Consider the following 25,669-nt stretch of genomic DNA (forward strand, 5'->3'; position numbering starts at 1 on the left):
CTGTTTACTGAAAACGAAACCAAGCTCTCCGTGCACATCGCGCTGAAGAACGTTCAACATAAGCCATTATAAACATTTAAATCTTATGTATTCATTAAGATAATCAATACTTTAATTAATATTATCACGGTTCAGATTCGAGGCAAGTTATTAGGGATAATACGGTCAAGCGGCTCGCCAAAACTGCTTGTGGACGGTGCAATGGCTTTGATGCGGCGACGTAGACCTCGGGAATAAGTTTTTATTATCTGTCGTTTACTCTTGATTAGCATCTCGTACAGGGCGTGCAAGGGCCATCGGAAGAAAAATGTCGCTGCTCCTTCGCAATGTCAAGCTACTGGTACGTACTTCCCCACGTTTTGTGCAAAGCGCCGTCACGAATAAGAGTAGCAGACGCTTTTTCCACGTTCCTCGAGGCGATTGTTTGGGGCGTGACGTTATCTTGTCAGTTTATCGAGAGTGTCGGGTTAAAACAAAACACTTGCACAGCTCGCGTGGCAAAAAAATAAAGTTTGCTGTGCAGCACTAAATGCACATTTGAAACCTTGACGTTTCGATGTGAATCAAGATGCTGCTGTTATAGCGAATTCCGCGGATCTTACAATGTTTTTGCATTGACATTCGCACGATTCTTGTACGATCTTTGCACCCAGCGGATTCCGAAGTTGGCGTCGTCGACGGGAATGGCCTCCACGGTGCGACAGCAACATAAGTACGCCTTGGTGCACGAAAAAGCCTTCATAAACGGCAGCTGGCGTCAGTCAAAAAGTGGCGCTACTTTCCCGGTAAGAATTGTCATACTGGCAATTCCGTTTCTCGCAGGCCTGTAAGCGCAGAGAAAGCATCTTTTAGCGCCTGCATAGAGCAGATCAGAGTGCTTTGAGCATCACTTCACCTTGCATATGATCTCGGTGCGTATGCACTGAGGATCTATAGATCATCGATCGATCGAATGCAATTCCTGTATAGTGCGATTGTCCTTATAGGTGTTCAACCCAGCCAACGGAGAAGTGGTTTGCAATGTCACTGACTGCTCCGCAGAGGACGTTGAAGATGCCGTTCAATCGGCTGGTGCTGCTTTTAAGATGTTCAAAGAGACCACAGCAAAGGTACGTGTTGGGTCCCCATCCCTGTATCTTGTTCTTAAAGAAAAGAAGAAAAAATTGGGATTATATACTTTGTAAACCGCTGCTGTTCAGTTGTATGTTGTATTTGTTTTCTACTTTTTCTGTGAAAGGTATAAATCCTGAATCAACTATGATATGTCGCTACAATTGCACGCACTTCGCAATGTATGTGATCACTGTATGTTGCAGGAACTTGAGATGCTGCTTCTCTGGTGTCTTCAAGCCCATTGACCAGTCATGTAACTCACCGATCACAGAAAAAAAGCTACATAGATGTATTACAATTCTTGATTACAATTCTTGATTACAGCTCTGGGAAGCATGGATTTTGAGTATACTATGTAAATTAATGGTGCCTGCATATAGAGGTGGTAAGAGAACGGGCAAAAACATAATTTGGAGTAGGGGACAGTGCTTGGCTGCGGACCTTAAAGACGTGGGTTCGATCCCGGCCACGGCGATCGCATTTCGATGGAGGCGAAATGCTAAAGGCCTATGTACTGCGAGATGTCAGTGCACGTTAAAGAACCCCAGGTAGTCAAAATTTTCCAGAACCCTCCACTATGATGTCCCTCGTAGCCTGAGTCGGTTTGGGACTTTAAACCCGAAAAACCGTTATAGTTTGTTTGTAGTGCTAGCTAAGAGAAGGAAGACAGAGCTAGCATTTTTCTTCATTGTTTTTCTTTTGACTTCTTGCAGGAACGCTCAGCGATGCTACTTAAGTTTTTCGAGCTCCAGAACAAATATGCTGAGGACCTTGCCAGACTCATGACTGCAGAAAATGTATGATGCATTGTTTTAAAACTTTTCCTGTTCTTAGTTTTTAGAAGTGATGTTGATAGAAAGCGCTCAATATTTTACACATTTGATATGAAGTGCAACTCAAATGAGCAGACTGGCTGTACTTCAATGACTGTAGTAATGTCGTAGAGCTAATATTTAGATTCTCTCTGAAAGCTGCATTTAATTTTTTTTTAGCTTTGTTCTCTATTATCTGGTGAGGCGTGAGTGCTTAGAACTCTGGATATGATTCCACTGCCACTGCTTTGCATGTCTGCAGAGCTTATGATTAAATAGTCACAGTCCCAAATTCTTCTTTTCCTGAATTTCTTGCACTTTCTTACAGGCTGCACACGTCTGTGCTCAACTGTTCATTCTCATGAGTATCATTTGCAACAATGAACATTGAGAGATGTAAACAACTGTCGATAGCACACTTCAACCAAGTCTCAATTGCTTGTACAGCATTCATGTTCTTAGCCTTGCCATAATAATTTTGCAAAAAATGCTTGTTGCAGGTGTAGCGTTTATTTCGTGTAATGTGTTCATTTACACCATTGTGCAATATTTATATTTTGCTGTTTTAAGTACAAGCTCAAACAGAGTGCTTGTTGCTAGCATAAACACTCGGCATGTGAAGATTTTGTATGCATACTAATTAATCCCAGCTGTCTTTATAGCATTGTAGTTCTTTTTCCAAGCTGCTGTAATATTTATCTTGCGATTTCAGTTTTTGGGAGCCTTCGTAGAGCATTGCTCGTAATTCTCAGCTACACTTTATCAACTCCAGGCGCTTTCTTATTGCATTAGCTTAACATTAATTGTTTGCCTTGTTCTTGGTTCATTGCATGCACTCTTCTATGCACTGTTCACCACTGTCCTCTGGAGGGTTGTTACTAAAGGCCATCTATCTCCTGAGTGATAATTTGTGCCTTGGGACTGAAAGCTCGTAGAGTAGTAAGAGCTGATTCAGGTGCAGTACGATAACTGGGTTAAAAGTTCAAGCAGGTCCGAAGAGGCTAGAGCATTTGTTTCTATTTTGTTATGGCGAAAGCCATTTTATGGAGTCCCCCCAAGCCGAGCTTGAATGTAATCCGATGACAAAGCTGGCATGATGCCAGAGCTGCTGTGTAGCATAAGATAAGATCTGGAGCAAAATGGTGGTTTGAGCTAGTTGCTACATCTTCAAAATTTCACCAGCGCTGCGACTAGGAACAAGAACAGAGAAGGAAGACAAGGACAAGCGCTACTAACAACTGAAAGTTTATTTGAAAAATCACAGATTTTATGCACACAACTGACAACCCAAAGCGCCTGCGCTTTTGTCTGCTTTTTGCGGGAAGTGCAGGCGCTTTGGGTTGTCTGTTGTGTGCATATAATCTGTGTTTTTTCAAATAAACTTTCAGTTGTTAGTAGCGCTTGTCCTTGTCTTCCTTCTCCGTTCTTGTTCCTAGTCGCAGCGCTGGTGAAATTTTATAAGATAAGATAGAACGAAGTGCAAGCAGATGACTAAGGTAAGGTGGACCTAAAAAGAAGCAGATGGTGGGAGCCAGACCTGGCATGGCGCCAATTTCTTTGGAGGCGAAATTCTGGTGGCCCGTGTACTGTGCAATGTCAGTGCCCGTTAAAGAACCCCAGGTGGTCGAAATTTCCGGAGCCCTTCACTACGGCGTCTCTCATAGCCTGAGTCGCTTTGGGACGTTAAAACCCCACAAAACCAAACAAAACCAGAACTTTTGCGTAGCCTGACACCAGAGCCCTCAGGCGACCTAAGAAAAGGGAGAAGCAGATGGTGGGAGTGAGAGCTGGTGCGACGCCAGAACCTTCATGTTGTCCAAGTTAGAACTAAGAGGAGCAGGTCGTTTCGCCATGCACATCCTTCAGTTGTGGTTCTGTGCGTGCTATTTATTTATTTATTTATTTATTTATTTATTTATTTCATTACCCTCAGGGCCAGAGGGCATTACAGAGGGGAGTGGGTTACACACGAAAGTGAAACAAAAAATTCAGCTGTAAATACACTTAAAAATTAGACATAAATGAAGCTCAAAAAAAAAAATGAACAAACAGGTTACATCAAAACATTTAAAAAAATTAACTGCACATATCACAGAATGAAAACAACAACAAAAAGCAACAGCATACAAGAAATACAAAAATGACAAGAGAAATCACGTTCAAAAAGCAGTAACATGCGCGCATATAAAACAAGTGGAACAACCGTAAAAAAAAAAAAAAGATGACAGTGTTAAGGATTCTCGAGTTTATGACAGCAGCAGGTTGGTTAAAGCAGATTTAAACGTAGAATTATCAGAAATTTCGACGATAGATCTGGGAAGGTGATTCCAGCTTACTGACGTACTTGGGATGAATGAATTGTGATAATGGTTGGTTTAGCATGAAGGAATACCAACCTTATGACGATGGTCAATGCGATGTGAAATGTAAAAGGGTGGTAATATCATTTTATTCTTAAGAATGGGATTGTCATAATAAATCTTGTGGAACAGGCAAAGACGGTATATTTTCCTACATTGTGACAGCAGGGGTAGTGACAAGCTTGTTTTCAGACATAGTCGTGACGCTGGAGTTGCGATGATAATTTGAAAGAATGAAACGAGCCACCCGGTTCTGGACGGTTGCTGATGAAGATGGCCTCGCCTGCCGCTGACCTCAGCAGCATGAAATTCATTGTCGCCGAAGAGAAAGCCCCTGCCGTGTAAAAGCAATGAAGAACAAAGTTGCAAAATACCGCCTGTCCTTACTGTGCGTACTTAGCACAGCATAGTGTACCTGTGTTTACTGCAGTTGCTCTGTGCTATGTAAGCAAAGGAGCAATGCAGCACAGTGCACAGTGAACTGGCTCTTGCTAGGAATTTATGCACTAAGCAGTGACGCTTAACACAGCCTGCTTTTTTTTTAAATAATTAATGTAGCATCATTTATGTCGAGGGCTAGGTGATTATTGGTGTGTGCCAGCTCACCAAACTGCATTTGACGGAACGCAATTGTTGCCTACTGCAGGGTAAACCACTGGTAGAATCTCGCTCGGAGGTGGTGTACGGAGCCTCTTTCTTGGAGTGGTTTGCCGCTGAGGCCCGGCGGATGTATGGCGACTACGTGCCAGCTCCAGTGAAAGGGAGGGAGATGGTCTTCATCAAGCAGCCAGTGGGCGTGACAGCCATCATCACCCCGGTACACTTGACACCGACTGTTTGCTGCGTTTGCTGCTCTCTTTGCAGTGACAGCCTGTGATGGAAGCCAGAATGGCATCTTGAGGCCGTGGTGTCAGAACATTGCGTGGTACTCTGGTACCGTGTAGTATTGGCACTTTACCATATTCATTTTCTCGTCATGATATCAATCATTTGCCACCAGTGCTCACTCACCCAAGCTCATCACTGTACCAATTACATGCATTCATTACGATGTCAGGCATTTTTAACCACATGATTTTGGGACTCCACAAGGCTACCACGCATGTTGAGCACAGTGTGAAATCACTGCATTCATGATTTGCAAAAATGATTTCATAAGTTTGCACATTGAGGGTAAAAAAGAGTTGAATTTTTGGTTGTTGCTGCTGCTATGAATCTGTTATGGTGTGGATATTTTGGTCTCTATTTATCATTAGAGTGTCTCTCCTGTGGTGATGTTGTCAAATTGGGTTCAGTTCCACTCGTGAGAAGAAGGGATTTGAGAACCACTAAGGTGTTCAATGTTAAAGAAGTTACAGAAAACTCTATGGTCTCTCAGACATAAAAGAAAGGCATCATTGCATTTAGTCTTGTTATAACTACCTTCAGTGTCTTGAGCTGTCTAAATGCCTTTCACATATTCATTTTTTTGCCACCATGGGTAAGAGGGTATGGAGCCAATGAGGACAGCCATTATCACACCCCTATTCTCAGTGCATCAGTGATTTACATATTGAAGTGCATTTAGTTTGTTGCATTTTTACGTGACCTTTTATTCTGAGGACTTGAGTATTTGTGGTTGAAAGAAGAAAAGCTTGCATTTTAGTGAGTGGTTTGACTTTTTGTTTGGCAATTGGTTCAGTAGAGAAAAGGAAAAATAAGCAGGTGTTGTTTCTCAGCTGGCAGTGAAAGCCTAAGTTAAATGACCCTTGTGCCACATTAGCCATGCATCATTTAACCCATGTTCCTAATCTGTATTGTGCTTTTTCCCATGCTCGTTGACTGCATTGTCCGTCCCTGTCACATAATTTTTTGACAAGTGGCTGCTTCAACAAATAATGAATGATACAGCTGATTCTTTCGTACCAGGTGCGCTGGGGCCTCGTTTGCATTGACAAAGTTTAGCATATCATTCTTCCCTAGGCTGAGCTGTTGTGGGTGTCCTGCGTATGGATACACAGCAGATTTTCCTTGGCACTGTCACCATACACAGACAGTGGGGGCTTGGGCAAAACTTGACAGGCTGCAGTGATGTTCTGTTATGATGTGCAGTGAGGTGCAGTGGTGCCATTTTTCTTCGCTGTGTGCCCGTGCAGTGGAACTTCCCCAATGCCATGATCACTCGCAAGATTGGTGCGGCCCTGGCAGCGGGCTGCACGTGCATCATCAAGCCCGCCCCGGATACTCCCCTCTCGGCGCTTGCCCTTGCCCAGCTGGCACACGAGGCCGGCTTCCCACCAGGCACGGTGAACGTGCTGCCCAGCTCTGAGGCAACCACCCCTGGCCTGGGCAGGGCTCTGTGTGAGCACCACCAGATCCATGCCCTCTCCTTCACGGGATCCTCGGCTGTCGGGAAGGTGGGGACACTGCATGCTGCTTGTTGCATGTATGTTTTTTATGCAAGTTGCATGGCTACCAGATAGGGAGGCGCGTTCACACTTGCCCAAAGATTCGGCATTCGCTCGCCGCAAAAACAAGGACCTGTTCTCACTTGTTCATGCACGGGCGAGGCAGATCCGCTGCACCGCTGCTGTTTCTCGCTTTTCCACACTGCATCGCTGCTAGCAGCATACACAGACGTAGTGAGAAAAGAGCATAAATTTACGCTGTCTACGTACCATAAGCGTAAACATGCTAACATATGTTAAACGCAGGCACATTCTCACTTTTAGTTCAGCGTATGCTAGCACAGACGCAAAAATAAACTTAGCATATAGTGGCACCATCTGGTTGTCAGGGCGGGAACCATTACTGTCAACAAACCAACTCTGCTGTTAAGCCTAAAAGCAGCAAAATCGTCACTCTGAATAAAAAAAATTAATGCAAATTTATCACTTATACATTTTCTTAGGGGCGAGACGAGACGAAGCGAAAGACCTGTGCCGAATTTCTGGCCAGTGAACGCTTTGAAAAAGGCAGCAATACTGAGAATTCAATCCGAAGCGAGGGGTCCAGTTTCGAAGGGCACCGCCATGTTTGTCGCCGCGCGGCAGGTATCGGTCCAGGCCGATCACCCTCGCTGCGCCGCTTTCCGCCTCGCTCGGCATCAAAAGTGGCCGATTCCGCTTCGCTCGCTGGATTTTTGGGCAAGTGTGAACAGGCCTTTAAGGGGGGTTTTTATATATATTGCATTATTTTGTGTAGCTGCTCTGAGCTCGGGGCATAGAAGTGCACTTCATGCATTGAGCAAGAACATGCAGGATTACAGCAGAGCTCTTTTGGGAACTTGTTAGTGGGTTAGCTTGTGGCGTAAATTTGTTTCACTTTTGTTCACTCTTATGCTCACTTAGGCATTGCAGAGAGAAGTGGGTGAGTGATAAAAGAGCAACACATAAATGTGCTTTCTCTTGTGCTTGTCTCTGTGTGCTCACTTTACCCACATTTAGCAGCTGCGCTTCTATTTCATGCTTTTCATTTCACGTGACCTTTTGAAATCATTGGCATGTGAGCCACCGACATGTATTAAGGCGCAAAAGAGATGTACTATGAGGAAGAACTGGATGAAGATAATACTCGGCACATGATTATTTGTGTCTCAGTAAAAATACAATGACAGTGACCACATTGTTAATGTGGTGAAAGAACTGACTTAGGCACAAAACCATCTGGCAGCAACGTTTGTTTGCTTGTTTGTTTGTTGTGCTTTAGATATTACTGAGGCATAGTCATGGAGCAGAGACTAAAGGCGATATAACAGTGATCGCCTGACTAGACCCCTGTCCCAGCAAAAACTTGCAGCACTAGCAGGCAGCAGCATTGACTCAGCAGAATGAATGCATACATTGCACAAGAACAAGAAAGGGAAAAGAGAGCAATATATACCATCATGATTCATCAAAAGTGTAAAGTTGGTAAACACTGAACAATGGACGTATTCTTTAGAGTTCATTGTGGACCTCTAGATAGCAAACATTGCATATAAAGCAAAAGTTAGCATGAAATTGAGAATCTGTATCATTTACTGAAAAAAAAAAACAAAAAAACAAGAGCTGAACAGCGACGTTGAAGCAGCACAAATTATTCAAATTATACAATTATATAACAGTGTGTATTCAGTAAATAATAACAATATGATGTTTAAGATGATTTCACACAGTGGAAAGTAAAGATGCATAAATAATTATATGAGATGACATTGTTTTAAACATAGACCATATCATTGCTTCTAATACTGTCGCATTCCACTCTTGAGGTGACTTAAGTGCCCCCATAATTTCTTCATTCAATTTTGTCAGCTTTAAATGCAATTTTTTCTACCAGACAAACGTCAGCATACCCAGAAAGAGCTGTAGAATCTGTTTCTACTCAAAACAGTAGTAAATTAATGGAGTTGTTCTCATTGTTGATTTAACCTTTACGTTGCATGTATGGCAGGCCACCCATTCTTTCCATGCGTAAAGGTGCACTGAAAAGGAATCTGAACTCGTCTTTTTGTCGCGGGAACTCGATCTACACGTTCCGAGCATTCTTAGAAACTTCTATTTATTGCCCTGTGTGGCTGATTTTCATAATTGAATTGAATTAACGTCCGGCTCCCGCCTTTTTTTTTTTTTTAATTCTCCCTCGTACGGTGGGCGGAGTCGACCAACGTGTGGACTGCCTTGCAGCCAGCTCCGTGGAGGCTTTGCTTTTGCTTTATATTGTTTTTTAGGTTTCCGTGAATAAATAGTTTCATTCGCAGATAATATAGCCGCAAAATAAGCCCGCAGAAATAAAAATACGCGCAGACTATTTGCTTCTACGGACTGCTACGTATTACTCCGCCGATGGCAGAGCGGCAAGCCGCCGCGGGACTGGCTGTAAGGCACTCCACGCGTTGGTCGACTCCGCCCACTGCACGAGGGAGAATTAAAAAAAAAGGCGGGAGCCGGACGTTAATTCGATTTAATTAGGAAAATCAGCCACACAGGGCAATAAATCGAAGTTTCTAAGAATGCTAGGAACGTGTAGATCGAGTTCCCACGGCAAAAAGACGAGTTCAGAATCCTCTTCAGTGCACCTTTAAGTGTCACTTCCCAGGCACTCGCACATTTCTCTCTGCAGTGCCTGATTGGACATGAAAGTAAATAAATGCATCGAGTGTACACCACAATAATTGTTGTGTCTTTGGGCAGGGGAGTGATGACGGCATGGGCCATACCTTCTCTTTCCATGCAGCTTTTGCTTGAGCAGTGTGCCCAGAGCGTGAAGAAAGTGTCACTGGAGCTTGGAGGGAACGCCCCCTTCATTGTCTTCGACTCGGCAAACCTGGAGAAGGCTGTCAATGGGGCCCTGGCTTGCAAGTTCAGGAATACTGGCCAGGTAGGCTGTTGTCAGGTTGCATAAAAAGTGAACAGAACATGACTGGGAGATCAAAGTGTATCAAGCGACTCCGTATGCATGATATTGCGTACTTGAAGTGCCCATGAAACTGTTCTGAAAGTGGTTATAAAATGCGTGCATTGTGCCGAGTAAATGCCATTGAGCATTCATGCAGCGTACTAGTCCTCAGAAGCGAGCCAATAGTTTACTAACAATTTATCGAAAATCCCCGTTCCTGCCCCTCACGGCGGTGTCTAGAGCCGGTCTTAGCACAAATCACGCTGTGCTATGCCATGCAGCTCGCGTGAGGTCATTCGTGAGGATCTGTAATTGGCTCGGCAAAAACTGCAATGACATTCATAGATGAAGCAGACAAAGAAGGTAGGAGCATGGCTGGCCGGAGACGGTGGTGTGTTGCTCCTTTCCAGTCCAGTCTCCCCTGTGTTGTCATGCCATGATAGGTGAATCAGCGACCAAACAGAAAGAAACAACCGAGCCGGGTGATGTATTTGTGGGTGGAGAGTAGCACCAGTCTGTAATCTTTTTTTTTCTGGCTCGTTCCGGTGTGTGAGTTCAGAAAGAAACAGAAAAGGGTGGTTTTTAATCGGCAATATATCTAGTGCTACATAAGCTAGATCGTAAATGTTCGTGCGAGGATATCGGTGATTTAATATCTCTCAGTCTTTTGTCTTTTTTTAGCCTTGGTGCTCACTGTTTCAGGGGCTTTTAAGCAGCCGTGAAGTGTCCACACCTAATTGCTTTAGTGTCTAATTTGTGCTACAGCAGAATACTGCGATGCATCTAGATTTTAAAGCCCCACAGCTAATTTAGTTAGATCATGAACCCGTGTTCCCTTTACATTTTGCACTTGGCTTCTCCTCACTTTGTTTTTGTTGTGTATCAACTGGTACTATTCCTCTCGTTGTTGTTTGTTGTTCAGGCTGTTTTATAGCTTCAAAGAAAAGAACACAGTAACAATTGGGACAAAACTCAATTCAAAAGCAAAATGGAAATGGGCAACTTTGATTTTCTATCAGGTATACTTGCTATACACAGGGATGGGTTGTGCCAACTGTTATGAGCGCAGTTTCATGTGATGATCAGTGAGCAGCTGTTGACTTGAACAGCAGTTGGGTCATGTTATATAGTGGCGTCAACTCTTCTGGAGTCTTCAATGGCATTTGAGTTCAACTGAGGTCAGTCGCTCCTCTTGGGTGGGTCAGCTGACAAAATGGTGGCCTATGGACCTACACAGTATCAGCCGAATCAGGGAACGTACCTTGCTGCCATATGTTGTCCTCAGATGTAAGGAAAGATTGTTGTTCTGTGTCTGTCATAGGCACTAATGTGTAGTATTCGCTGGACAGACGCTTCTGAGCATGCTAGTATGCTAAGTGGTGTCTGAGAAACTGCAGCTGAGCACTGATGCTTAACGTGCTTCTTCTAGGTTAATGTCTTGACACTGTGCTGTGGTCAGCTTTAAACTACACAAAGTAGAAGGCTTGCACAGAAATTGCAGTTTAGTAAAACAAGATGTGAAATTAAAATAATAAAATGTAAGCATTTTGTTAATAGGCCACACATGGTAGAAATATGAGATTAAGCGCTTTGACTGATCTTTGAAGTATGTGCCTTTGCAAATATGGTCAACTGCCATTCATTTGATGGCAGTACCCATGGAGTGCAAGTTGACAAACTTTAAATAAAAACTGATGCTTTGTATTTTTGTTGTGTAAAGCTTTGTGGAAAGGCACAAGTAACCATTGCAGCTAAAAGTATGTTTGATCTTGCATTTGATTCTGCTTTATTAGAAATGATGGTTCGATGGATATTTAAGGTACGCAAACCTTTCCAGTTTGAAAGTTGCATGGCTTGAGGTCAAAACTCTAATAGATGGAGTAAAAAAATCTTTGTGAATATGTATTATCATTCCTATTCCTAGGGCTTTTTCCAGTTCAACAAATCAGGCACTTGAAATGCCAGGGGAGTTTGTCGATGCAACCACTTGCTTGTGTTGTGTATGCACCTGAAGACATTTAAATCGCATGCTTTTTGTTAGCCTTTAGGAAAAGCATGAATGAAAAGAGAGCAATTTTACTGGATACACTAGCATTACATTTCTCTTTCTCTGGCTTTCTGCTAGTACCCCAAAATATGATTCAGCGCATTTGGGACACCTTGTTTGTTTTCGCGTGTATGCATGTGAAATTTCATGTGTGACAGTGATAGTAAAGCCACGGCAGCATGCTCAATACAACCCAAAACTATGTCTCTGCAGACTTGCGTGAGCGCCAACCGGATCCTGGTTCAGGAGGGCATACATGACAAGTTTGTGGCTGCCCTCGCGGAGGCCATTCAGCAGAGGATCAAGATTGGCGACGGATTTGAGCCTGACACAACTCTTGGCCCACTGATCAACTCCAAAGCTGTTGCCAAAGTAGGAACTTTTGATTTGATGCAGCAAATTTTAAGCTAACGGTTTCCCTCTCTGCCTGTACCTCTGTTGTTGTCATTCCAGCTGTGCAGTCATTATTCCCACTCTTCAGTTTTGTGACGATAGCTGCGGCCTTTGTGGAAGGAATGTGTGAGGTTGTACTAAAAATGAAAAAGTTACTGCAAAATGCTTTTCTGTTGTGTGTTTAAAGGTGCAGTGAAGAGGAATCTGAACTCGTCTTTTTGCCGCGGGAACTCAATCTACACATTCCGAGCATTCTTAGAAACTCAGACTTATTGCCCTGTGTGGCCGATTGCCCTAATTAAATCGGATTAATGTCCGGCTCCCGCCTTTACTTTTTTAATTGCTTGGAGTGCCTTTCAGCTAGCTCTGTGGAGGCTTTTCTTTCAGTTTATTTTGTTTTTTAGGCTTCCGTGAATAAATAGTTTCATTCGCAGATAATATATCCGTAAAGTAAGCCCACAGAAATAAAAATACGCGCGGACTATTTGCTACTACGAATTACTATGTATTACTCTGCCGATGGCAGAGCGGCAAGCCTCCACGGAGCTGGCTGAAAGGCACTCCACGCGTTGGTCAACTCCGCCCACCGTACGGGGAGAATTAAAAAAATAAAGGTGGGAGCCGGACGTTAATCCCATTTATTAGGGAAATTGGCCACAAAGGGCAATAAATCGAAGTTTCTAAGAATGATCGGAATGTGTAGATCAAGTTCCTGCGGCAAAAAGACGAGTTCACATTCCTCTTCACTGCACCTTTAACTCCTGCATTGTGTTTGTTTCTCTTCCAATGTCATTCTATTTTCCATGCTTTTTCTGCAGAATTCACCTTCAGTTGTTGTCGCAGGCAGCATTGTCTTCTTTCACTTTAACCTCCTGGGCTGTCATTTTTTTTTATTAGGCATTGGAATTGAAAAGCATTGCTTTGAATGACAATTTTGGATGTCCTTTTTTGCAAGGAGCACGCCACTTCTCAGTATCGTTTCCATCAGCAGTGGTGCATTTCTATTGCTGGTACTCTTGTCGTTGAATGCTATTAAGGAAAAATGAAGGCTGTTGTCGAGGGTACCAACAGTACTCTGCATTGGTAACTTCTTTGTTTTATGTGAAGCCTTTATTCCCTTTGCATGTCTCCTCATCTTGGAAAACAGCCAGAGGTTTGAGGTTTGAGCTGTGAGTCAGGCATGTCAAAATAGCTGCCCTCAGTCTTCTACCAAAGCATGTGAAGGCTAGTGCACTGGTGAGAGAAGTGCGTCATCAGTGGTGTGAACTGCATCAAAAAGTAGTGTGTTCCTGGGAAAGACGACATCGCTTAAAAGTTTTGAGTTGAATGTAACTCCTTTCATTGCGATCTGTCAATATAAAAAAAGAGTTACAAATGAGAGGCAGAACTTATCGTCTGAGTGTCTGTCTGAGGCAGAAACGCTAACTTGGCACTAAGTGCTCTGAACAGCTGTCTCAAGCCACCAGTTAGTGTCAAGCCACGATTGATTCCTGTCAAAGAAAGTGCCGTCATCAAACTTGGAATCACAGGAAGCAAGCCATGCATGTGCTGATGCCATCAAGAGAGAACCAGCTGTCATTTTTTGCACTGAACTTCATAATTTTAATGTGTGCAGTGCATAATATATATTCACTTTCTTTGATACCAGTAGAGAAAGTTGCCATGTTCTTTTAAAGCTAGTGTGCTACTGTAGTTCTGGCTAGGGCACAGCTTTTTAGTGCATGAAATGCTGAGCTGATATTTATCAGGCTCAAATCTGCAAAGCTGGTGGAATCAAATGCAACTTTGCTGCAGAACTCATAAATCTGCAAGTCCATTTCCAGCATGACGAAGTGAAGTTCCCTTGCATAGCTCTTACGACCAAGAGTGGAACTGAGGGTAGAAAATCATTGTTATGTACAGGGTTGGTCAGAAGTTCCCAGGCCACAGGGTCTGCCCTGCATAACATTTGCTCCATCCCAGAAATTGCCACAGTTGTGATCACTGTTATTGTGGGCTTTTAAGGCGAAAGCCTTTAATGTCTCATACTGTTGTGACCAAGGAATGTTAGCAAGTGTGTCCGCATTTCGGCGTCACTACTTAAAAAAAAACTGTATCGACGCTGGGAATTGAACCAGGGCCTTTAGCATTTGAAGCGGAGACACTGCCACTCCGTCACAAAGGCTCAGGGTTTGAGCATGAATAAGGCGCATCTAGTGAATGAATGGGTCTCATAAGTAAAGTAAAGGAAATAAAAAATAAAAGTAAGCAAAGAAAACACTTAAAAATAGAACATGGAAATAAACAAAAAAACAGTGCGCCAGGAAATGCTTTCGCCTTGCAGCACTTTGGAGAGCCAAAGTGCCCCCTGAATTTTTGTTAATGATGTTATCAGTACGTTTGCAATACTGCTAAAAAGTTTTGCCTGGCTCAAAAACACGCAGGTTGAACACCACATGACGGATGCCATCAAGAAAGGGGGGAAGGTGGTTGTGGGGGGTAAACGACATGGCCGGGGAGGAAACTTTTTCGAACCTACACTCGTCACCAACGTCACCCGCAACATGCTCGTCTGTGAGGAAGAAACCTTCGGTCCTGTGGCCTCAGTACTCAAGTGAGTGCTGTCACCGTTGGGGCGTACAAAGAATCATTCTTTGTTCTTTCATATTAAGCTGTGGCTGCCTTTTTTTTTTCTTTTTTTCAACTTCAGTGTGACTGCAGTCATTTTCTTAGGCATTTGTACTAGGCCACGGTGTATGTGCTCTGAAGCTGCCGAGACAGTGGAGACGAGCTGCAAAAACTTGCAACTGCAACGACCTGAGATGCATAAGAATTTGCTGTTTATTGGTTTAGTTTGGTCCTGAAAAAGACAAGCCTGATTTTTGGAATTGGAACAGGGATAGGACTGGAATAGGAATAAAAGTTTAGAGGAGATATGATGTAGCTGACATATATGGTCTGCCTTGTTAAAGCCCACGCTGATAGTAATTTTCTGCTGCCACATTTGGCTTTTGTTTCTTCTTTCGTATTGAGGTGAGCAGCGCATACTCGCTGAAAACAAAAGGAAAGACACACAAGGACGGGCACAGTGTCCATGTGTATCTTCGTTTTTGTCGCCGTTGAGTACGCGATCTTCATCTCAAAATGGCATACCAACTTGCCCCAGCATCTCTTCTTTCGTATGTCTTTCCCCCTCTGTTTTCAGCCTTAAAGGTGCACTGAAGAGGATTCTGAACTTGTCTTTTTGCCGCGGGAACTCGATCTACACGTTCCTAGCATTCTTAGAAACTGCAACTTATTGCCCTGTATGGCCGATTTCCCTAATTAAATTGAATTAACGTCCGGCTCCCGCCCTTTTTTTTTAATTCTGCCTCGTACGATGGGCGGAGTCGACCAACGCGTGAAGTGCCTTTCAGCCAGCTCCGTGGAGGCTTTGCTTTCGCTTTATTTTGTTTTTTAGGTTTCCATGAATAAATAGTTTCATTTGCAGATAATATAGCCGCAAAATAAGCCCGCAGAAATAAAAATACGCGCGGACTATTTGCTACTACGGACTACTACGTATTACTCCGCTGATGGCAGAGCGGCAAGCCGCCACGGGACTGGGTGAAAGGCACTCCACGCGTTGGTCGACTCCGCCCACCGTACGAGGCAGAATTAAAAAAAAAGGGCGGGAGCCGGCCGTTAATTCGATTTAATTTGGTAAATCGGCCATACAGGGCAATAAGTCGCAGTTTCTAAGAATGCTAGGAACATGTAGATCGAGTTCCTGCGGAAAAAAGACAAGTTCAGATTCCTCTTCAGTGCAGCTTTAAACAAATGTTGAATGGACACTAAACGATGTTGTGCTGTACAACTTTTACGTTGCATGGATCAGAATTAATGACTTGAGCATAATGGTGTTTTCATTTCTTCCGCATTCTTTTCTCACTAGGTTCAAAACTGAAGATGAAGCAGTTGAGCTTGCAAATTCCACCAGGGTTGGCCTGGCAGGTAACAAACTTTTTATGAAAGTTGCAGCTGCTTTCTGAAAGATGTGGAACAATTTGGTTGTTTTACATAGCTTACGTCGAGTGCCATTTCACCTGGCATCAATTTAATTGTGGAGCATGCAAGTCTTGCAGAAAGTTTATTTCTTGAAACCTTGTTCATATCAGCTGAAAATGACTTATGTGCTTTAGTGTTCTTCCGGGCTGAGTGATGAAGTTGTTTTCTCATGATTTGCATGGCCTTTGGACTTTTGGTGATGAGCGCGCTTGAAAGTTCGCCCGGCCAAAGATGAATTACTAAGTAACATTTATTTGACATTGAATTTATCTGTACAGGGATTCTCGCAATAGCTTCTTTTCTCTAAAAGAGAGGTGCTCACTAGTGTAACAATATTGGCCAGCTCTTGCTGGCTCTAAACACTTTCATGCAGAAGAAGTGTGCACATCGTTCGTGTTATAGAAATGATAGGCACGTTCTTTATGAAGTGTGGTGGACATGATATGCAATATTTTTTTGTCTGAAGGTTTTCAACTACAGTCAAGGCTTTTAGACTGCCAAAAACTAGTGTCAACACATCAAAAACCCACACTTCAGAAACCAAAGTAATACATGCGTGCCGAGCCGCGGTTAATTAGTGATTAGCAAAATCTGACAGGCACGTTGGCAGTGTTGCCTGCTTCTTTGTCCATTACCTTCCGACAGTGCTACAGCCTTCTTCAGCATTGTCAGCAGAAATCTTACCAAGAGAACTTTGTTCGAGCAAAAACCTGCCATACATGACAGTGAATGGGCCATGCGTTTTGTTCCAGGTTACTTCTACACGGAGAACATCGCCCAAGGCTGGCGAGTTGCCAAGGCACTTGAAGTGGGCATGGTCGGCGTCAATGAAGGCATAATATCATGTGCCGAGGCAGCGTTTGGTGGTGTCAAGGAGTCTGGACTGGGTCGTGAGGGTTCACGCTATGGGCTGGATGAATTTACTCACATAAAATACATCTGCTTTGGTGGACTGGAATGAATCAGTCAGTGTAACCAGGGAGATATGGTGTAACCATTATGGGGACCATGAGCTGTCTGGGCTTGTAAAACGTCCTCTAATAACGAAAACCCAGCATTCAGTTGTGTTCACTGCTGATAGAAAAAGATACATCGCATGTTATGGAAGCTAAAATGCTGGCAAAAGGGAACAATGCATTTGATTAATTGTCATGGCAGTTCCTTTTGCGAGCCTAATTACATGCCAGAGTGAGCTACAGCATGTCGAACCCAGGTATATTGAATTTGAAGGGGATCGTGCAATAGTTCGATATTGATAATTTGATATAGAAAAAATGGCTTGAAACCTTGTAACCTAGAAGCAAGCATGCATTGTATCCACGCTTAACGTGTTCTTGCAGCAACGTGCTCTTGCAGCAACGTGCTGCCTGCTGGCATGCTCGTAGCATACCACTCAGTAGGGCCTTCCTACGCCAAGCGTGCTTCACATCGAATCTGCAGCAGAAGATGCTTTGGAACTAGCCACTATCATAAGCTGTTTGATCCTGTTACCGGTAAACTATAAACTGTTAATACAAGAATCTCATTAAAACGAAGGCACAGTTGGTTTCAGCAACGACTTTGCCTGTGAAGCATTCCAGGCAAGGGCTGCCACAAGGGCTTAGTTGGGCTGGCTTCACCGCATGACAGCGATGTGGCATGGAAAATGAGTGCAAGAGACTGCAGGTCACCCTCGTATGCCCTCAGCTGCCCAAAGCTGTGCAGTCAATCTGTCTCCACGTGTGAAAAGGGTTCGAAGAGCGCCGTTGGAAGAAATGGCACCTAAAGGGCACGGCACACAGTTCGATATATAATGTTCCGCTCAACATGAGTTCAACATACACAAACATTAGTGCTGTACTTTTGAATGAGATTTTCAAGGAGATGTTCTGGCTGTTTGATATAAACAATAATTCAATATATCCAAGTTCGACTGTAATACCTATGGCATTGTGCTACTGCGGCCTGGGTTCTTGGTACATGCTGTTGGCTGCAACCATCACATTTTCAGGAAGCATGATGCATGATAAATTCATGTTCTAGGGTTTTAATTCATGTTAAAAAAAAAGAAAACAGGTGATTGAAGCTGGCTTATAATCCTCCACCTTGGAGTACCTCATTGGCTAGGTGTAGCCTTGGATTGTGAATATAACTCAACAAAGCTTAACTGAGGAATCATGATGGAACTGAATTCTGCAAGATGTGAAATTTTCATTCGACGAGTTAATAACATTGTGGAGTCAAATATAAATAATGTGTCTGTGGGTGTCATGCATTGTGCAAGGCCACAGGTAATGTTTGTGATACTTGTTTGTGTCATACTGCGCATTACGAGTGGCAATCTGTATATTTCCGTATATTTCTGGTATGTTTATGTGAATATCCATTGTGTTATATGTGTGTATGAATAGCTAGCCAGTTATTTTAGAAGCCCATACAATATTCCAGGTCGTCACAGTGCATGTTCACTGTTTGCTGGCAAAAACTGTCTTCCAATGCAATAAACTTCTTTGTTTTGAAAAAAAAATGTGTCATTGTGAACTGGCTTGTGATACAAAGCTTATGCACGTGTGAGGAGGAAAAAGAAGTGGAAATCTGCCTACATGAGCAGGAAACAAAAAATTGGAGGACTCTTAAAGAATGGAATGCAACTGCGTGTTGCAGGTAGTGGTGTGCAAATGAATTAAATTAATTAAATTGGTTTTTGAGGAAAGGAAATGGCGCACGATCTGTCTCGCATATCTCGGTGGACATTTGAACCGCGCCCTAAGGGAAGGGAGGAAGGTGAGAGTTAAAAAGAAAGAGAGAAAGAGGTGCCGCAGTGGAGGTCTCAGGAATAATTTTGACCACCTGGGGACCTTTAACGTGCACTGACATCGCACAGCACACGGACGCCTTTTGCGTTCCGCCTCCGTCGAAACGCGGCCGCCGCGGTCGGGTTCGAGCCCGGTTACTCCGGCTTGGTAGATGAGCGTCTTAACCACTGAGCCACAGCGGCGGGCGAATGTAAATGAACGCATTTTTCATTTTTTGCAATTGTTTCAATGAACTGATCAGTTGCACAATCTAAATTTTTTTAATTCTCATCATCAAGCATTGGCTTTTCATTCTGAGCATTTTGAAGTCTTTGAACCCCTTTTTTCTTTTCTTTAATTACTAATCAATTGATTACAATGATTTCATTAACTCATAATCGCATATCAAGCAGTCATCAAAACCACAAATTACCATAATAAGATTTTTTTTAACGCAGCCCCCGATTATTTCCTACACGCGGTGCCGACTACTCCTATGCCGACAGCTTTTCGACCGAACGAGCTGTATACGCTGTCGCTTAAAATGTTGGCTAATAAAATGGAGCACAAAGTGCGCGTCGACGAGGCGGCAAATCTTGCGCAGACGAAAATGGATCGTGAACGCGCCAAAATAGTCCTCACTTCCATTGGCTTGATCCAGTCACGTGGGCCCTGCTTATCAAGTAGCTCGCTCCAGTGGTGGCGAGGAGAAACGCAAACTTGTGCAATCAAAATGCGTCAAACTATGAGCGCTCTGTTTAACATCGCACTGCGTGCGATCTAAAAGTACTTCACGCTAACGCCTTTCGCACTAGGGTTAATCTCGAAAGACGCTATAAAACGCAATGTTTGTCGCCGTAGTTCCACGAGCTTTCGCTAGAGTCGCGGTAGGTCCCGCGTTGCCGTGCGCAAACGTACTCCGCCTCCACATTTAAGTGGCGGGCCGTGCGCAAATCCCACGTGTGACGCGCGGTTCCCTCCTTCGTTACATTTATTCCATATTGTAAAATAAACACAGTGCTCATCTGACCACGATCAAGCCGGCAAGCAAGGTGAGTACCGATGGGCCGGCTCTTCCGGACCCTGTTGTGCGCGCACCATTTTTTGACGCGGCTAGGAGCCAGTTAACCCGGGCCAAAGGGCCGCGTTCACCCCGACGACTCCGTGGCGCGAGCGCGAGGCGAGGGAGGAAGAGAAAAAAAAAGATCGTTTAAGCCTATCCATCTAACCGGCGGCCAGGTCCAATCACGGCTGGTTAGCGCTGTACGACGGCTTCCTACCGATTCCCGCCGGGACGCTGCCTGGCTAGCCGCCTCCGAGGCCGTGGCTGTCAACGTTGCGAGGGCAGAAAACAAATAAAAGTAAGCCTAATGTTGTGTTTAGTATCCGAAGGTTAGCAGTTGCTCTTCTTTCCGGGAGCAAGTTTGGTGTTTCTCTTCCGAGAGGCAGCGTTTCGTGCGCTCAGCTGTTGCTCCGTTTTGTTTATTTTGACTTTTTCTCTCGATAAGCCGCTTCGGGCCGCGCTTTCCGGAATCGCGGCAACGCGATTAATCGAAACATAGTAGTAGCACCGTCGGTCTCCGAGCGGAGAACAGTACTTCCCGGTGTTGCGCCCCTCTCCGTCTTCGCATTCGCGGCTGCTCCCTCCTCACCTTTCTATCTTTTTTTTTTTCACGTTCGCTCGCTTCTACGACGCGGAAGAGCGCGTTGGTGCGAAGAAGCCCGAACGCGGGTGTTGCAGAGCGGATTGGTTGTTGGGAGCTCGGGGAAAGCGTCCGAGTTGTGCTCGCGAAGCTGCCGTAGCGTGCGCATCGGTCAGCTGGACGGGAGGGAGACCGAGGTGTGGGGAGACCGTCTTCCCGTAACGCTGACCCAGTTCGAGCGGGGGCTGACCTTGAATTGTGTTGCCCCCCTCCCCTCGCATTCCAAAACAAGATGGGACTGGCGGGCGTCGCTTAAATGGCCCGGACGCTTCACTTCAGCGCGCCGTAGGGGCGCGATCTTGGCCTCGCCTTTCTCTCCTGCGGTGATTCGAAGGTCGCCCCCTCCCCCCTCCTTCCAAACACAACTCCCGCTGCCGCTCGGCCCGCGCGGAAGCGGCGCGGTTTCGCGGTCGAGGCGAACCGACGTGTAAATACCGAGCAATGGCCGCGCTACGCTAGGCATGCGCCGTCTGTGTCGGTACGCTGTTTGGCGCTCGCTTGATCTCGTGCGAATAGCTGAGGAAAAGTGGAGTGGATGTAACTGACACTCTCATTATTTAAGCTGAATGACGGCAAGCCATAAGTGCCGGAGCGTCGCAGCGGAAACCAATTTTCCTGTGTTTTGTGAAGCGTCTGTCAGCGCCGCTGGAAGGGAGCTGTAGCAGCGTTTGGTTGGCCCTCTTTGTTGCCGTGCCCGTAACCCCCATGACTGGCAAACAATTGAATCGGCATATTTGCGTGACGGCACGAAGCACTTTGCCCAATAGTGGTAATCGGCCGTCTGTGTTATGGATCTTCCCCTGGTTTTAGTGCATCACCGCGGTTACTTGATTGTTCTAGGTTCACCATTGTGATAATTTGCATTCAAAGAACACGCATTGTCTTCAGAAGCAGTGCACGTGGCCTTGTATTGGAGTGACATACCATTTGATCAAACTTCTTCGTTGGCTCAGAATGCATAATTTTAGCGGACATGCAGTAGCTTTTGTGCGCGGAACTTCGGACGTCGCAATTAATTCCGAAGCTGTGCAGCATGTGGAACATTGCAGCACGATGTACTACTTTCACTAGCGAAACTTGATTCAGTATCTGCTTTAGTTATGTTTGGTAATGCAGCTGGCTTGTATTTTGAGGAGTAGCTGAATGCAGTGGCTAGCACACTTACCCCACTGTTATCTTCCGAAAAACTCTCTCTCGAGAAAATCTGTTTCAGAAGAAAATGCAACGAGAATCCTAGCGCTGATGTGTCTAGGAGTCGAAAGCTTTTGAATGAAAGGTGCCTGAAAACATAGGCCAGCTTGCTCAGTTTATGAAGGTGGCTGTAGTGAATACGAATACTTGCATAAAATCTGTTTTACCAAAGGTGCTAAGTTGCACAATAGATACTTGGAAATTTCAGTTTTGTGAAATGCCTTTAAAGCCATTTGAATGCTTGAAATTTACTTTGGTTTACCAAAAGAGTGGCCTCACGCTCATTTCAGTTGAGTGAACTTTCACTTAAAAGGGCAGCTCCGGAGGTTTTCTGAGATTACCTTATTCTAATGAAACTTGTAGGGTAGGTTCTTTTCTTTTTCCTGATTGCTCGTAGCCCGGTGACGTATCATTCGAGTGGAAATCAGTTTTAAGGTTTGAACTTTCCGTGACTTCAGATTTATACAGCCAACGCTGCATATCCGACATCATAACTGTTCCCCGCATGTTACAAGAACTATAGGCTCCTAATTTTTGTTTTATCTTCTTTCAAATAATGCGTTAGACATCTGCTTTTGACTGCTAAATAACTATTTCTTCTCTCATGCTGTAAGTTTCACCTAATGGCTGTGAGGTTTAGTTGACCTTTAGGTTATGTGAGGCGTGAAAAAAAACCTGCAATATAAACACTGATGCAAGTACTTAAGGCAAAAGCGTTATATGGCTCATCATTGAAACATGGCGTTGGCTTCGTTGACCACAAAAGTGGTTCCAAAAATCCCAGATGATGTTATTGTGGTATCGGAGGAAAAACTTACTTCCGAAGGTGCAGGGAACTTTCAGGTTGCGAGACGGGTGCACAACCTATCTGCCACAAAATCTCATTGCTTCTTGGCGAACAAAGGTGAACCTAGTATATACATTGCCTTACGACTGTATGCTAATGAGCAGGTGTATAAAAACAATGCTTTCATATTCAAAGCGCGTAAGCAGTAGTCTTAAGGGCCCTCCGTAATTTTAATCCACTACAAGAGCCTGCTTCAATAGCTATGACAACAAACGACATTTCAGCATATATTTTGCTTTTCTTTTCCCATGCCTCATGTGAGACCTTAAGCCAACCACACATCACAGTTGTTCTGTTCAGGAAACTAAAACCGAAACAGCAGGAGAGAAGAAATTCAAGCGTAAATTGTTTAGCAGTTGTAGGCAAATATCGCGTAGTGGTCCATGTACATTAATGTGTAACGCATCATTTGAAAGAAAACACGAGCACAAATTTGGTGTCTATATTAAAACTTCTTCATGCTGGGCTAGTTGGTAGGACATAGTTGAAACTTGAAACATAGTTGAAACATAGTTGAAGCGCTCCGTGTGTGTCTTTTCTTTTCCTCTGTTTTAGTCTTTTGCGCTGAACCAAGTTGGTGTCTATAGTTCTTAAATACCCGCTCTCTGCTTCATTAACAAAATTTTGAGGCTTGTGTTAGGTCATCCCGGGCATTTTGTGAAAGGACTCATCGTTTGCAGTCGCTATTTCAGATATTGAATATAAGTACTAGTGTTTTCCTTATGTCTGTGACATCGTCACTACATTACACGAAGCACCTCCCTCACCATGGACTGAGTTTCTGTTTTGCTTTACTGTTTTAAAGTGGTTCCACTTGGTATTTTGAAAAACGGTTCTAAGGAATCTGAAGCGACTAGCAACTCAAAAGGTTTGAAAAAGCCCAGAACTGCCCTTAAGAGAACATTTCCTTAAGGTTCCCGAAATTAGTTCAGGTGGCCTTTTACTGTACTAACGAAGTGAACGGGCTCTGTCTGCTTTTGTTTTTTGCACACTGCATGGACGCTGATATTCAAAGTGTATAATAAGTATCTATGCTGTTGGCAGTAAATTGGCACTAGCATTACAGGAGCCAGCAGTGCGGCATTGTTGCCAGTGTTGGTGCTGCTGCGTTGTCACTCCCTTCTGCCACAAGTCCGGGTTTGTTGTTGCTTACTGTTCTGAACAATGAAAGTTTTCCCTGAACACTACTTCAGAAAGTTTGCACACGCAAGTCTGGGCTAAAAAAGGAAAGGGCGATGTGTTGGTTAGTTTTACACAGCAAACCAGTCTCGGTGCAACCCAGTGGGGCTACATTTGTTAGTGCTTGTTGTAAGGGAAATATTAAATAGTTGAGAGTGGTGTAGATGTGTCCGTAATGCTCAGTATGGTGCACGCACTGTTTTCTTAGGGGTGTAAGTTTTGTCATTATCGAGCCGCTTTTGGCTAGTTGCTGCGTGCAGTGTCCTCTTTTTTTTTTTTTCTTGAACCTAAGTCTACATCCCTTGTCATCTTAACCTGAAACACACCCGTACCACTTATGCAAGAATTGTAGCGATTTCAGGAGCGCCCTCCAAAAAGTCTCAATCGTTAGTTCGCTGTGCATTATGAAAGAAGGGCCTTGGAAATTCTGAAAAGCAGCAGACTTGTGTTGCCCAAGGTCCGAGTGCTGCCTTGCAGCTGTTGCTGTCGTGCCACGAGCTCGGGTGATTGATGTTGGTCGTAAAAGGCAAACTGCCCTCGAGCAAGACACAATAGCTGATCGTGCGATGAGCGTTCGGGGGATCTGTAATGCATCCATGCACGTTGCACTTCCTTCCTGTGCCCTGTGTAGGTGGGTCTTTGGAATACATTTGGGCAAAGGGATGCATTCAAGTGTCTCAGCAAGGGGAGCAATCCAAAGGGCGTGGGTTTCTGCTGCCTCACTTAAGCTGGAAATAATTTCTTTCAGGGTCAGCCCTGCTGATACCAATGTATATGGGAGCACTGTCTGAATCAGTGTGCTCGTGAGGCTGAGGATATGCGTGACAGTTTCAATCTTATAACTTCAGGGAACCCCAACAGTTTTAAAGAAGTGCTGAGGGACCCCACGTGTCTTGTCTGTCGTGACTTGTCCCTTTCTGCCTAAGATGCGCACAGCTCTTTAGACAGATGGCCAAATTCAGAAATAACCACAGTCTGCAGAGTGAAGCGCTCCGCTGTAGGCAGTCAAGTTAGTAAAGGCATGCTTGGATTTAGTTTAACCACCCCTGTGTATATTTCTGTTCTGGTGTGTCCGTCCTGTAGTGCGGCTGCTGACCCCGTCTTCTCTGAACCAATGCAGGAGGAGGAGCCGCAGCAGGTGGGAGCCGAGGGGAGGGAGCGAGAGAGTTGTTTTGAGGGTGAGGAGGCAGTGGTCGCTGGAACATGAGTGCCACCACGGAGTGTTACAAGTGCCACAAGCTGGGACACTTTGCCCGCGAGTGCTTCCAAGATGGTGGCGGAGGGGGCGGAGGGGGCCGGGGTGGCCTGGGACCCCGAGGAGGCGGCCGTGGCGGTGGCAGGGGTCGCATGGACTACAAGCCTCCCATCAGAGGTGAGTGCTCTGGGCCACGGACAGTGCACTTGTTATTTTTTCTAGCCCTTCCTAATGTATGTCCCTCCAAGTCAGCCTGTCGTGCCTTTGGCGATGCAGGCTGGGCATTTTATATCTAGGGTGCGTTCCAATGCTCCCGAGTAGACGTCTACTTAGACGTCTTGCCGGACAGCCGCCATTTTGAGGCACGTTCCATTTTTCACGAAGCCGTCCAAGAAGGCTTGCTTTGCCGAAGTCCACATCGATGCAGGCTAACTTCCTGTCTAAAGATGGCGGAGCAGTTGGTGCAGTCAGAGCTGAGTGAGCCGTGCTCTTGGCGGGCACTGGAGCCCGGAGACACACCATCTTTCAAGTGTCAGTCATTCCGTTAAGTTGATTTTTATAGGAACTGGTGGCAAATAAATCAGTCTTTGTGGACCTACGATTACTTTTGTGAATCGTGCGAGAGGAAATCGTGCGGGTGAGATCGTCTGCCATGCAGGTGAGATCGTCTG

General features: G+C 44.6%; 2 protein-coding genes across 4 annotated transcripts in view; both read left to right on the plus strand.

Moving 5' to 3' along the window:
- The first annotated feature begins 178 nt into the window (after positions 1-178).
- On the plus strand, positions 179-18,608 carry Ssadh (succinic semialdehyde dehydrogenase). The gene is made up of 11 exons (XM_089571885.1): positions 179-340; positions 654-785; positions 987-1,109; positions 1,827-1,910; positions 4,932-5,102; positions 6,421-6,681; positions 9,482-9,625; positions 11,904-12,062; positions 14,507-14,676; positions 15,997-16,055; positions 16,862-18,608. The coding sequence occupies exons 1-11, from the start codon at positions 308-310 to the stop codon at positions 17,068-17,070; spliced, it is 1,545 nt and encodes a 514-aa protein (XP_089428011.1). The 5' UTR covers positions 179-307; the 3' UTR covers positions 17,071-18,608.
- Positions 18,609-19,611: 1,003 nt separating this feature from the next.
- LOC149359754 (uncharacterized) overlaps positions 19,612-25,669 on the plus strand; it is a 33,175-nt gene continuing 27,117 nt past the window's right edge. Inside the window, exons 1-2 of one of the 3 annotated variants that reach the window (XR_016288801.1) lie at positions 19,612-19,935; positions 24,924-25,175. Coding sequence is in view for 2 of the 3 variants with exons in the window: in XM_089571887.1 (XP_089428013.1) it covers positions 25,007-25,175 (169 nt within the window). In the remaining variant the exon portion in view is untranslated. The remainder of the gene's footprint in view (positions 19,936-24,923; positions 25,176-25,669) is intronic. The other 2 variants (XM_089571887.1, XM_089571886.1) reach the window with 2 other exon arrangements.

Source organism: Amblyomma mixtum, chromosome 2, assembly GCF_055824585.1.
Source record: "Amblyomma mixtum isolate Tamu chromosome 2, ASM5582458v1, whole genome shotgun sequence".
In the NCBI taxonomy this organism is placed as follows: Eukaryota; Metazoa; Arthropoda; class Arachnida; order Ixodida; family Ixodidae; genus Amblyomma; species Amblyomma mixtum.

What these genes read in the sequence shown, in the direction of transcription:
- Ssadh (XM_089571885.1), top strand. Translation starts at nt 308, where the DNA reads ATGTCGCTGCTCCTTCGCAATGTCAAGCTACTG. An exon ending in TGACAGCCATCATCACCCCG is followed by an intron (nt 5,103 to 6,420) that starts GTACACTTGACA and finishes GTGCCCGTGCAG; the next exon opens with TGGAACTTCCCCAATGCCAT. An exon ending in CCTGTGGCCTCAGTACTCAA is followed by an intron (nt 14,677 to 15,996) that starts GTGAGTGCTGTC and finishes TTTTCTCACTAG; the next exon opens with GTTCAAAACTGAAGATGAAG.